Here is a 13,324-nt window from a genome sequence, read left to right on the forward strand (position 1 = left end):
ACGCTTGTAGCCACCATTGACCATTTTCTTTTGTGGCTGGGCGATGGTAGTTTTGAACAAAACCGGAAATTGAAATACAACGTTAAACTTGTTCATTTGCAGAAGTTTTCAATAATGTTGGAAAATCGTTTTGTTTGCCTTCAGTTCGAATCGATCGTAACAAAGCTTGAGGATTGAAGAAGAGCTGATACAACTGTTGTACAGAAGTGTACAGAAGGGGAACCGTATCTGCTGTCGCTGTCTTCCTATTTAAATTGGCGCAAAGGGGATTTGCAGGTATGATAAATGGAGTAAATTATGTTCTTCGTATGTGTCGTATATGAAACGAACCTTTACGCGATTACATGCCATATTTAATAATGTTATTTTCTATTCTCCTTTTTATTTTAAAGCTGAGGGAGACCGTCGTGAAACCTTTAATTTGAAAGTCAGTAGCGGAAGCCTGTCATTTGAATTTTATAAACTTGTCGCTCTCTCGCTCGTGAAGGATAGCTGGCCGTGTATGAAGCGATAGATGAATGAGAAAACAAAAAACCCTCTGAAATTAGATTTTTTTTTTTACGCTTTGTGTCATTTTAACTTATATAATTTTCAGAAGTTGAGAATTTTCCCGATAAAGAACGTCTCAACTTTGCAGGAATATGAATGTTCGTCGGATTTTTGCATTTTAACATGGAGCAGTCGGCTACTCTCGACATAGAGACACTAAAGGTAAGAATTGTTTCAACTACAATTCATTTTGAAGTCTGAAGAACGAAGTTTCGGATGCAAGTTAGCGAGACTGAAGTTTCATTCAGTTTACATAGAGTACATTGAATTATCTAATTTTGACAAACTGGGCAACAGGTGAAAAGAGTCGCTCAATTCGCGGATATCATGATCTGTCATGAGCGGACGTTGAAATATTAGCAAGCAAAATTGGACCAATGAAACAGTCAATATACAAGTGTTGATGATCCACGGCCGACTCACCGACTGGTCCGTCAAAGAATGGCTGTCAGAAAAGGCATAGTGGAAGTGAGGATAGAAGGAGGAAGAAGAACCTTTACCATCGTGATGAATCGCCAGCCAAAAGAATGTTACGTGTAATTGATGTTTTTCAACACTTGCTTACTTTAGTAACCTGGCCTTCCTGTGAGCACCATCCATATCTAGTGAGAACTCTAGCGTGTGCTCTCATGGTAGACGCTTTTCATTCTTTAGGGAAGTGCATTCAACTGTCACCTGACAGTTGGTCTGAAGCGTTTCTGTAGACTTTCATTGTCGTGAGAAATAAGAAGTTAAGCTTTATGTTCAGACCACTTGAGAGAAATATTTCATAAAAGATTATTGATGGCTCTGCATAATGTTGCTTGGGTAGTTCATTGGGAAGTCACCTGTTAACATTCATTCGGATATAAATTCGAAATGTTTACCAAAGAACTCGAAAAAAACAAAACCAGAAAAAACAGAGCCCTTATACAGTACCATCTTTACCCTGTCTTGGGTTTTCCCACTGGAGACACAGACTCTTGACATTTTGATTATTATTATTATTATTATAATGCAGTGCATTTTTGCAAAACTTGACATTGTAAGGCTAAAATTATGTAGGCTTCCGATAACACTGCATTGTAAAGTCATACATTTTTTCCACTCATTATATTTTTCTGGATACAAGCACGTTAGTGTGGGACAAAGACTTTCTTCATCAGCTTCTCTGCCCACCAATCAACACTGAGGCTAGGACAGGGAAATTACCTGTATGCGCTGTTGCAAATTGTAAGAGTGTACTTGTGTAATTTGTACTGGGTTTAAGAGAGAATTTCTACTACTTAGTGTACTCCAACAGTTATGGGGGCCATTTTAAGTTTGTAAAACTCCCAAATAATGCTCATTTTATGGTCAATCAAATACATATTAGAATAGATTGTAGAGAAGCAGTGTAGTAAATTTTAAATGATGTGTGATAGTTTAAATGAATTTATTATTATTATTATTAATTTTATTATTTTTATTTATTTGTTTTTGTTATCAAGTGAATACTTCCCCCCCCCCAAATAAATGCATTAAGCTCTGCAGTGTATGTGCTTTATTGATGTTATGTATAGGTATTAAATATTTCACTGCATTAAATGGTTGTTACAGTGCACCACAGATTCAGTGTTTTCAATGTTCATTGAGAAGTACAGAGAAGGTCAGAAGGAGCTCCGTTGTGTCTTTGTGGACCTGGAGAAAGCATACGACAGAGTGCCAAGAGTAGAGTTGTGGTATTGTATGAAAAAGTGTGGAGTGGCAGAGAAGTATGTTTGAGTGGAGCAGGACATGTATGCCAGGTGTAAGGCAGTGGTGAGGTGTGCTGCAGGTGTCACAGAGGAGTTCAAGGTGGAGGTGGCACTGCCCCAATGTTCAGCTCTGAGCCCCTTCTTCTTTGTGATGATGATGGACAGGTTGACAGATGAGGTACGACAAGAAGCCCCTTGGACAATAATGGTTGCAGATGACATTGTGATTTGAGGTGAGAGCAGGGAGCAAGTGGAAGATAAGCTAGAGAGGTGGAGGTATGTCTTAGAAAGGAGAGGAATGAAGGTTAGTCGCAGTAAGACGGAATACATGTGTGTGAATGTGAGGGACCCAAGATTTTAAGTACTTAAGCTCAACTGTCCAGGGCAATGGAGAGTGTGACAAAGAGGTGGAGAGGAAGACCAAAGAGGAGATTTATGGATGTGGTGAAGGAGGACATGAGGTTTGTAGGTTTGAGAGAAGAGGAGGCAGAGGACAGGGTGAGATGGAGGAAGATGATCTGCTGTGGCGACCTATGAAGGGAGACGCCGAAAGAAAAAGAAGAAGAAAAGAAGAAATGGTTGTTACAGTGTGGAAAATAAGTATTTGAACACCCTGCAATTTTGCAAGTTCTCCCACTTAGAAATGATGGAGGGGTCTGAAATTTTCATCATAGTTCCATGTCTAGTGTGAGAATTATTTTTAACAATGTGTTTGTATGATACTGCTGCAAATAAGTATTTGAACTCATGTTGTGTGAACTCTCTGGTGCAGTAGCCTTTGTTTGCAACTACAGAGGTGAAATGTTTCCTGTAATTTTTCACTAGGTTTGCACACACTGCAGCAGGAATTTTGGCCCACTTCTCCACACAGATCTTCTCTACATCAGTCAGGTTTTTGGGCTGTCACTGAGAAACACAGAGTTTGAGCTCCCTCCAAAAATGTTCTATTGGGTTTCAGTCTGTAGACTGGATAAGCCACTCCAGAACCTTGATATGCTTTTTAGGAAGCCACTCCTTGGTTATCGTGGCTGTGTGCTTTGGGTCATTGTCATGTTTGAAGACCCAGCCACGACTCTTCTTCAATCCTCAAACTGAGGGAAGGAGGTTGTTCCCCAAAATCTTGTAATACATGGCCCCGGTCATCCTGTCCTTCATACAGTGCAGTTGTCCAGACGCTACCGCTCTCATGCTTCACAGTAAGGATGGTGTTCTTGGGATGGTACGTACTCATCATTCTTCTTCCTCCAAACAACACGAGTGGAATTAAGACCAAAAAGTTCAATTTTGACTTTCTCCCATGACTCCTCTGGATCATCCAAATGGTCATTGTCAAACTTAAGACGGGTGTGGACATGTGCTGGTATAAGCAGGGGAACCTTCCGTGCCATGCATGATTTTAAACCATGACGTCTTAGTGTATAACAAACATTAACCATGGAAACGGTGGTCCCAGCTCTTTTCAGGTCATTGACCTGAGGTCATTCCTCACCTTTCTTAGGATCACTGAGACCCCACAAGGTGAGATTCTGCATGGAGCCCTAATCCGAGGAAGATTGACAGTCAGCTTATTACATTTTCTAATAATTGTTCCAATCTTCCGATCTTTTTTTCACCAAGCTGCTTGGCAATTGCCCCATAACTATATCCAGCCTTGTGGAGGTCTACAATTCTGTCGCTGCTGTCTAATAAGTGGAGTGGAGGTGGACTTTTTAAAGGCAACTAACAGGTCTTTCAGGCTCACAATTCTAGCTAACAGACAGGTGTTCAAATACTTAGTTGCACCAGTATCATACAAATAAATTGTTAAAAAAGCATACTCTGTGATTTATGGATTTTTTTCTTCGATTATGTCTCTCGAGCTCTTTCAATCTCTTTGGTCTTGTCCACATTCAGGGAGAGATTGTTGTCAGCGCACGATCAGGCAAGGCAGCTCACCCTGCTCCTGTAGTTGGTCTCGCTGAGTGGAGGGTGGTGGAGATGTCATCTTCCGTTGACTGGTTGGTTCGATATGCGAGCTGGAAGAGGTCCAGGGAGATGGGTAGGGAGGACCTGATGTGGTAGATGACTGTTCTTCAAAGCAATTCATCAGGGGGTTAGTGCTACTGGATGGTAGTCGTTGAAGCACAACTGAAAAACATTTAATTTGATGTGAGACGTTATAGTTTGTAATGTCATGCTTGGTCTGGCGGGTGTTTCTAAACGTCAGCCTGCTGCGATAGCCACAATAATAATCACATAAATACACTTACACAATCAAGCTCTCGGGTGTGTGAAAAAAAAAAAAATTACCAAAAAAGGATAGAAACAGAAAAAGAAAAGGAAATACAAACTGAAAATAAAATAAAAACAAAACAAATAAATAACAGTCATTTGTTCTCTTAAAGTACAAAGTCTGTCTTGTATACATACGTGCATATAATAAGTATCAAGTTGCAACAGGCAAGAGCATCACTTAACATCAGTCCGTATTTATACTAGTCCAGGTTTCTGTGTTTAAGATATTCAAGAAATGAACCCCAGATCCTTTTGAATACACTGTCCTTTCCTTTGATCAAAAAAATTTCCATGGCAGTACAGGAACTCAGTTCCGTCAACCAGTTTGGAATACTTGGACTATTTCCACATTTCCACTTCAGTGCTACATATCCGTTGGCATTTGGTAAAGCTTTTTCCTGCAGGATAAATGCCCAATGTAAACATTTGAGCATCAAATTTGATTTGTTTACATAGTATCTTTTCAGTCTTACATTTGACATCAAACCAGAATGTGGGCACATTGCCAGACATTGTGAAAAAAGTCCCCTTGTGTGGACCGCATTTAAAACATAAATCAGGAATATTCCTCTTGAATCTTTTTCAGGAGTGACATATGTATGCATGAGCCAGTTGTATTGTAATATCCTGAGGCGAGACTGTTAATTTGCAGGCTGATTGCCATTCATCCAGTGACACCTCCTCTTGCAAATCATTCCTCCAAGATAGAAGTTTAGCGTCATTGGACACTGGGGAACCATATGCCAGTAGATCATATAATCCAGAGTTTGAGCAATCGTTTGACCATGGTTGTCACTATTGATGTACTTGGAGGAAGGGCCAATGGTTGTTTCTGGTTAAGTTGAATAAAGTTCCCAATTTGTAGAAATGTAAAGAAGTGTTTTGGGGGAATTTATTTTTGAGTTCTCCAAATGGCATTCATTTCTTATCACCGTTTCTGCAGAGATCTTTTATTTTTTGTAATCCCTTGTTAGCCCAGAATTGAAAACCAATGTCTGACTTGTCCGGGACAAATTCTTCTTTTTTTTTTTTTCCAGATGGGGCTAAAGCTAGATAGTCGACTAGTTTCCCCCAAATGTTTCCTAACTTTATGCCATACATTCACCAAGTTTTTTTTTTGTTATTGGATTTGATGTTTTTTTCCAAATGTTTTGAATGACTTGATGAATATAGGTATAAAGGAAAACCCAGATTTAAAGATATGGATTCCATTTCTACACAAACAGGCGGGGAAAAATGAGCATGAGGGTTCTCAACTGTGAAGCCCACTAATACCAAAGAGCGTTTGGACACTGATGCCCACCTCCGTCATATGGTAAACATAGAAGTGACAAGAGAATTCTGGGTTGTCTATTATTCTAAAGAAACTTAAGAAATATTTTCCTTAAAATAGAAAATAGATTTAAAAGGAGGTGGAAGAGGAATGTTCTGGGACAAGTACAACATTTTAGGAAGCACATTCATATCTATAATATCCAGGAGGGGTCCGACATCTGACAGTGTGGGGGTCTTCTCCATGAAGTACTGTGTTGCCTTCCTCAGGGGGTCCAGTGCACTGACATCTTCTTCAGCTGTTGTCACATCTGACTCTTTAAGTGTGCACAGATTCTTCTCAGTCTTAGTCACCTCCCTCAAGAGCAGGACTGTGCAGATGGCCAGGTGTGACCAATTTACAATGATTAGTTTTAATTTACAAATTCTAACTACCGTAATTTCCGGACTATTGAGTGCACCTGACTACAAGCCGCACCCACTAAATTTAAGAAGAAAAAAAGTTTTGTACTTATATAAGCCACACCCGACTGTAAGCCGCAGGTGTCCATGTTGTAACAAGAGACATTTACACAGATTTTTTCTAAACTTTTTATTAAATAAATGCTTTCTTTTCAAACAGTGCAATAAGCAACAGTAATAGTGCAGTAACACGTCATTCACAGTGCGCAGTACACAGCAGTAATGTGGTTTATTAAAAGTCAGTGATCATCATCTTCACCTTCCTCCTGCGCACTAAATCCGCTGAAGTTGTCGTCTTCTGTGTCGGAATTGAACAGTCTCAGAATGTGTTCGTCGCACTCGTTGTCAGACTCTCTTTCGCTGTCGCTCTCAACACCGCTTTCGTCTTGAGGCAAATTTGCACTTGAGCTCGTGTTGTCCTCTTCACCAAGCAGCAGTCCAGCCTTTCGAAACCCATTGGTAATCGTGCATTTTTTGACGCTACTCCATGCTGTCAGGATCCACTGGCAGACTTCGGCATAAGTTGCTCTTCGCATGCGGCCAGTTTTAGTGAATGATTTTTCGCCGCTCATCATCCACGTCTCCCACTCAAGTCGGAGTGCCGCTTTAAATGCACGATTCACACTAATGTCCAGCAGCTGCAAAAACTTCGTTGTGCCCCCAGGAATCACAGCAGGAATTGAGTGTGTCCTTTTGATGGCCGCTTTAACAGAATCTGTCATACGGGCACTCATGCTGTCCAAAACGAGCAGTGCTTTTTTTCTGTGAAAAAATCCTCCCAGCCGCTTGGCGTAGCACTCCGTCAGCCATTCCGTCATCAGACTTTCTGTAATCCACCCTTTCTTGTTGACTTTCACAGCGATTTCTTTCGGGAGTTTTTCTTTTGGCATCGTCATCCGCTTAAAAATCACCATGGGTGGAAGCTTTAGTCCGGATGCCGTGCAGCTCAGAACACAAGTGAAGTGTGTTCTCTCATGGTTGTTTTCAGCGTGACGGATGATTCACCTTTCTTGCTAACAGTCCGAGTGAGAGGCAGGTCGAACGTCTAAGGTACTTCGTCGTCCATTTTTATGATGTCGTCTGGTCCGATGGAATTCTCCGCTATCTTTGTTTGAATGAATTTGTGGAAGTTGCTAAGTTTTTCCTCGTAGTTGGGGGGGACTTGCTGACACAAACTCGTCCGTGCCCTGATAGACAAGCCTTTTCGCCTCATAAATCTGAAACACCACGTTGGTTCACCTTTAAAACCTTTGATCTTCTTTTCAGTGGCGATTGTTTTAGCTTCCATTCTGATCTGCACGGTGGAAACGCCTCGGCCATCTGCTCGCTGTACCAGTACCCAGTCTTCAAGAATGTTTTCAAGTTTGGGCCATTTGCATTTATTACCTCGGAGAGCTTTTGTCGTCTTTTTGCATTGAGTCAGTTCTTCGCGCTGTCGCCTCCAACGTCTCACCATCAATTCGTTTATGCCAAGCTTACGTGCAGCAGCTCTATTTCCTTCTCCGACAGCTAGATCGATTGCTTTTAACTTAAAAGCTGCGTCGTATGCATGTCTGCGTTGATTCTCCATGATTAGGGTATGTGCATGAAGCGCAAAATAACGGACCGGAAGAATTTAGTGCGCGCCAATTTGATACGTTTGATTGGTCCACTGTGATCTGTTCGGTAATTTCATTGGTCCGCTGCGACCAGGCAAAAACGTATTGTCGCATGTATGAAGCACGCCGTAATCTATACATAAGCCGCATCGTCGGATAAGCCGCAGGGCTCAAAGAGTGAGAAAAAAGTTGCGGCTTATAGTCCGAAAAGTACGGTAGTCACTTACCTGGTCGCCACACCAATCGCCATCTTGTGCTCTGGCAGTCTTAAAAGCCTTCCTCAGGCGTTTCTTCATCAGGATGTGATTTGTTGTGGCGCTTTGCCTGAAGAAGTTCACGGTGCGTCTCACTGAGTGATTTTGAGTGCAGATGTAAGGTGTCTGTGAAGTATTTGAAATGAAGTAAACCTGGTGTCTCCTATTACCCAGTCAATGAGGGCATTTCTGAGATGGTCTGCCAGATTTTGTGCGGTGTGGATCCCTGGTTTGCACTGCAAACCGTATTAGCTCCCAATCTTTGTTGATTAAGTCAGGGTGATGTACGCCTCTGTTGTTCTTGAGGTCCACCAGTCACACGTCAGAGCAACTCTCTTCGAAGTGGCCAAGGAGACTTGACCTGTGCCGAGCATACAGCTTTGTATGCAGTCCTTGATGAGGTGTTCACAGGTAGGTACATGATAATGGGCAGAATATGGTTACAAGTCCTGAGTGGGCGATGACACAGTAATCTTCAGTGACCATGGTGAAGTTGTTAGGAACATTTGTGAACCATGGCTGTCCAGCAGAGTTTCAGAATCAGAATCAGAATCAGAATCAAATTTATTGCCATGGTCAGTGGGGAGCCCACTGACTAGGAAAGTGCCTTGGAATAAAGTGCAACAAAAAAACAAATAAAATAAAATAAATAGAATAACATTACAACAAGGCTGTTCATGAATTTAACAGTCTGACGGCCGAGGGAAAGAAGCTGTTCCTGTGACGGGAGGTTCTGGTCTGGATGGACCGTAGCCTCCTGCCAGAGGAAGAGGAACAAACAGTCTATGTCCAGGGTGAGAAGGGTCGGCTCTGATCCGACCTGCACGTCTCTGGGTCCTAGAGACATACAGGTCATGAAGAGGTGGCAGGCTGCAACCGATCACCTTCTCAGCAGAACGTACGATGCGCTGCAGTCTGCTCTTGTCCCTGGAGGTGGCACTGTTCTACCAGACGGTGATAGAGGAGGTGAGGATGGACTGGATGATGGCCGTGTAGAACTCCACCAGCAACTTCGTCGGCAGTCGTAGTTTACGTAGCTGCCTCAGAAAGAACATTCTCTGCTGGGCCTTCCTGATGAGGGACCTGATGGTTGGCTCCCATTTGAGGTCCTCAGTGATGGTGGTTCCCAGGAAGCAGAAGGAGTCCACAATAGGAATGGGTAAACCAGCCAACATGAGAGGGGACAGAGGAGCTGTTACTCTCCTGAAGTCTATGACCATCTCCACTGTCTTCTGAGCGTTGAGCTCCAGGTTGTTGTTGCTGCACCAGGACAGTTTGATTTAGGTCTTGCCACCGCTTCTTGAGTCCCTAACCTGCTGCATTTCTGGGTGGTGATGTTTAGGTGGGAGCGAAGATTTGGTGGTATTTCCACTATATGCTACATTTGCACGACACAGCTTACAGACTGCTCAACGTTTGTCCAAGATGTGGTCTGCTTCATTCATTTAAAGCTTGCGGTGCGCCCACACATTGGCTTTTAAGTATGACGATGTATCGGCTGGTAAATCCTATCAGTCTTCTTGCAAAGTGTGGTGGAGCCCTGTTGATATGTTGGGATGGATCGATTCTCTCTTTGAAAAAAAACATTGATCCAGCACAGAATCGATAAAATTGCCCAGCCCTAATGATCAGTCGCCGAATTACAAAAAAAAGAGAATCAGTGACTAGTTGTATATCAAAATTATTGCTTATGTCAGACCCTGTCTGTGATAATCATACTAATCATACTTAGAATGCTGTTTGTCAGCTTGGCTGCTTGCTCACGTGAGGGTGTTTTATGGCAACTGTGTCCACTCCATCCAGATCTGTGATGGTGTACTGAAAAATAGAGAATCCACAGTTACTTAACATCACGAGGAATGATTGACATGTATGGCATATTTGTGCACCCCGGAGTTTACATGAGCGCTACATGAACATTGTGGCATGTGTAGCACTGTAGATTGTTTTATTTATTTGTTACATGACAGTGTTATTGCTGTCTAACAATAGTGGTGCCAGTTGTCAACCCTTCCTACATTGCCAGAGGAGTCACTCTGAGCAAGTGTGCACTTCATCAAAATTGCGCATCGCCTGGCTGATTTAAAAATAAGTTTCCTCTTTTCTGCTGCAAATCACAACTCTGCATGGTGTTTCTATCTGTTCAAAGTGCCCATCCAAGATTAACTGAGCTGATAACAGCTCAGCTAACGTTATCTCATTTTTACTTTCATCTTAACTGCTGACCTCTTCTGGAACAATTAACCTGACCAACAAACACAGATCCCATCATTGTAAAGTAGCGACTCATTCAACTGTATGAAACAGAAATCTATCTCAAGTTAGGCTTTTCAGTCATTGCTTAAATTGCAGATGTTTTCTTGTGAGCTGCTGAGAGAGCCCTCAGAACAGCTGGTTGATCTTCTGATAACCATCAATAACACCTCATTTGCCCCCATTCACTCTCGGCTACGTTTTGCTGCTGCCTTTACAACATTTTAGAGTTTGATCGAATTATATCACCCCCTTGGTTTTTCGTTCAGGTTTCAGATCCATTTCAAGGATGATTTTGATTCATTTGGAACAATATGATTCAAACCAACTCAGCAACTTGAAATCGATTTAGTACCTTTTAAGCAAAAAATTCAAACCTGTGTGACAGCGAAATAATGACTATCAATAATGGTAGTGAGGTACTCAAGTCTAAATTAATTCTGGAGACAAAAAGTAAGTAATTAATGAAAAATGCATTGACATTTTATTTGAAATAAGTGTAACCAACACCTAAGATTCAATTAACAGCAAAATATAATATTATACTGTCAAATTTTGACATTGTAAACTAAAGAAAGCAAAAACTGTTTATGCTTTTTCCTGGGTAAAGACGCAATCCAAATATCAACATGAAGTCCAACAGTTTGTTTGTTTTTTTTTCAGTTAAATGAGCAGTGGTTGAACCTGCTACTACCATTTTAATTTGGTAATTTGGTAAACGGTGCTGGCAGTCGGTTGGAGAGATTTGTTGTCTTGCTGTTTGAGAATTAAAATAATGATGTATAATTCAGCTATATTGGTAATGCAAATTGATTAGATTTGAACTATTCCAATTCCAAAATGAGCCTATAGATAGAGGCTACTTTACAGTACATGTTTCTTCTTGAGGACAGAGACTTCTTCGTGAACCATCCCTCCAAATTCCGATTCCAGGCTTCCGCATTTAAAAGAGTTGATCATTGAGCACAATTGCCCAATCTACATAGCCACAGTATATCTGGAGGTCACCTAGCGCAGTGTTCTTATTGACAGTTCAACTGGAAGGACTCAAGAGGCCAGGGTGCCACAGTTCAATCAGGCTTTTCTCTAGGACTTTTTTTTTCAGTATGAGGGACGTTGATTTGAGGAATGTCCTTGACTGTCCTCCTAATTGCTCTTCTTTCAGTTTTCATCAAGGTGGGAGCCCTCCTTGACTGACGATGAGGCTTGTGCTGTCATTACAAATGAAACTTGACTACCTGTAGTCAACAACAGAATGTTCCCTTCATGAGGGAAAACCTCTGCTGGGTAGAGTCGTTTGGTTCACTCAACGTCGCATTTACAGCCTCTTGATTCACTTTGTTCAACACCTTGAACAAAGTGAGAGAGATTACTCCTCGCTATTCTCCTCATGCAGACAGCTGCGCAGCTGCGAGATCACAGTCGTGAAAACAGTCAGAGCTCAATGCTATTAATTTTAGTGAGTCTGTCTGTCAATAAAATCAAATGTTTATAAGTCACATGAGTCCCGGACCGCTGCGCTGCGCTCCTCCCTAGCACCAGTCTCCCACAACTGCGACTGCACACCTCAGTGTTCTGGGAGTTTGCAAAGTTGCTTTTCTTTTCCAAAAATTTGCTGCACTTAATAAGCAGGTTTGAAGAAAAACAAAAATTGAATGCTTTGCCAAGGCAGCTGTATAAGGCACTCATGTATAATGCAGCACAATGTATAAAACCGACACTCATGACAGAATTGGATCACATTATTAACCTATCAAATGATGGTATGACAGCAGATCAAGAACATGAAACTTAAAAGTCAGTCGTTCAGTCATCTGCATTGTTGATGCATGCTAAACCTGCTCCTATGTTATGCTTTCATGTATTTTTAACTTTGCTTTTGTGTTTGTGTCTTGTGTACCAGATCACCCAGGAGCAGTTCCTTCTTGCATCTCAGTCTCTCCACCTCCAGCGATCAAGCTGCAGTGCCTATCCAGGTGGTTCATACGGCTGGAGGAAAAGATGCCTTTATTTTTTCCTGCTGCTTTTGGTGGTCACCATGATTGTTAATCTGGCTCTCACTGTCTGGATCATAAAGGTTATGAATTTCTCTGTGGTGAGTACCAAACAACATCCATAGCACCGCTATGACACTGGGGAGTGAGGGGATCAGGCTTCGTGCCAAAAAAAACAAAAAAAAAACAACAAAATGCTGGTCTAATTAAAAAGGTATGAGTTAGTTTAGTCAACGATTGTTTCAAGTTTGGAACTTATGTGCATTTCTTCCTGTCATCAGCGTCTGACATCCCATCAATCACAGTGCGCTTCCATGCCCGAGTGTGGCGAATTGTGAGAACAAATATGGTGCCTGCGATGGCCAAGCTACCACGGCAAAACTGTTGAAAAACTGCGAATTTTGTTCATATTCAGCAAAATTACCAGGCGAAAACGCTCTGTGTGATGACACTACAAGTAGGGTATTATACAGACACTAATAATCAGATATTTAGGGCGTCCTGCTCTGGATAGAGGAGGGCGACCATTTTTTCATGTTTTACAGTTCAGGCCGTCCCCAGGACACCCAGATGCTCTCCTAGCTAAAAGGCCTGTCAGAGGGGAATATTAGACAGACTCAAGATCATCTGGTATATTGGAAGAGCCAGCGGACTGCATATCCCAACCTCTTCCTGCTGGCCAAAGACTTCCTTTGTACAGCGTCATCATCAGTACCATGTGAGCATGTGTTCTCCAGGGCAGGAGAAATCACTTGCAACAAACGCAACCGACTTAATCTTAAAACATTGGAATTTATTTTTTTTTATCAAAAAAATTGTAAAAACAAAAAGTCCACAAGCGTCCTCATTCACATCATTTTCACTTGGCTTTTTACATTATGATACATGAAAAAATACATTATGAATGCAAAGACTAAAATGATATTATTGTATTTACTAGGTCATCAAAGCAG

At 41.7% G+C, this 13,324-nt stretch overlaps 1 protein-coding gene across 1 annotated transcript in view; it reads left to right on the forward strand.

Annotated features, from left to right (window-relative positions):
* Window positions 1-510: 510 nt before the first annotated feature.
* Window positions 511-13,324, forward strand: part of LOC128755817 (zeta-sarcoglycan-like) — a 36,348-nt gene continuing 23,534 nt past the window's right edge. Inside the window, exons 1-2 of the mRNA XM_053859840.1 lie at window positions 511-711; window positions 12,281-12,472. Coding sequence (XP_053715815.1) covers window positions 646-711; window positions 12,281-12,472 — 258 coding nt within the window. The 5' untranslated portion in view covers window positions 511-645. The remainder of the gene's footprint in view (window positions 712-12,280; window positions 12,473-13,324) is intronic.

The sequence above is a fragment of the Synchiropus splendidus genome, chromosome 3 (assembly GCF_027744825.2).
Source record: "Synchiropus splendidus isolate RoL2022-P1 chromosome 3, RoL_Sspl_1.0, whole genome shotgun sequence".
NCBI lineage: Eukaryota > Metazoa > Chordata > Actinopteri > Syngnathiformes > Callionymidae > Synchiropus > Synchiropus splendidus.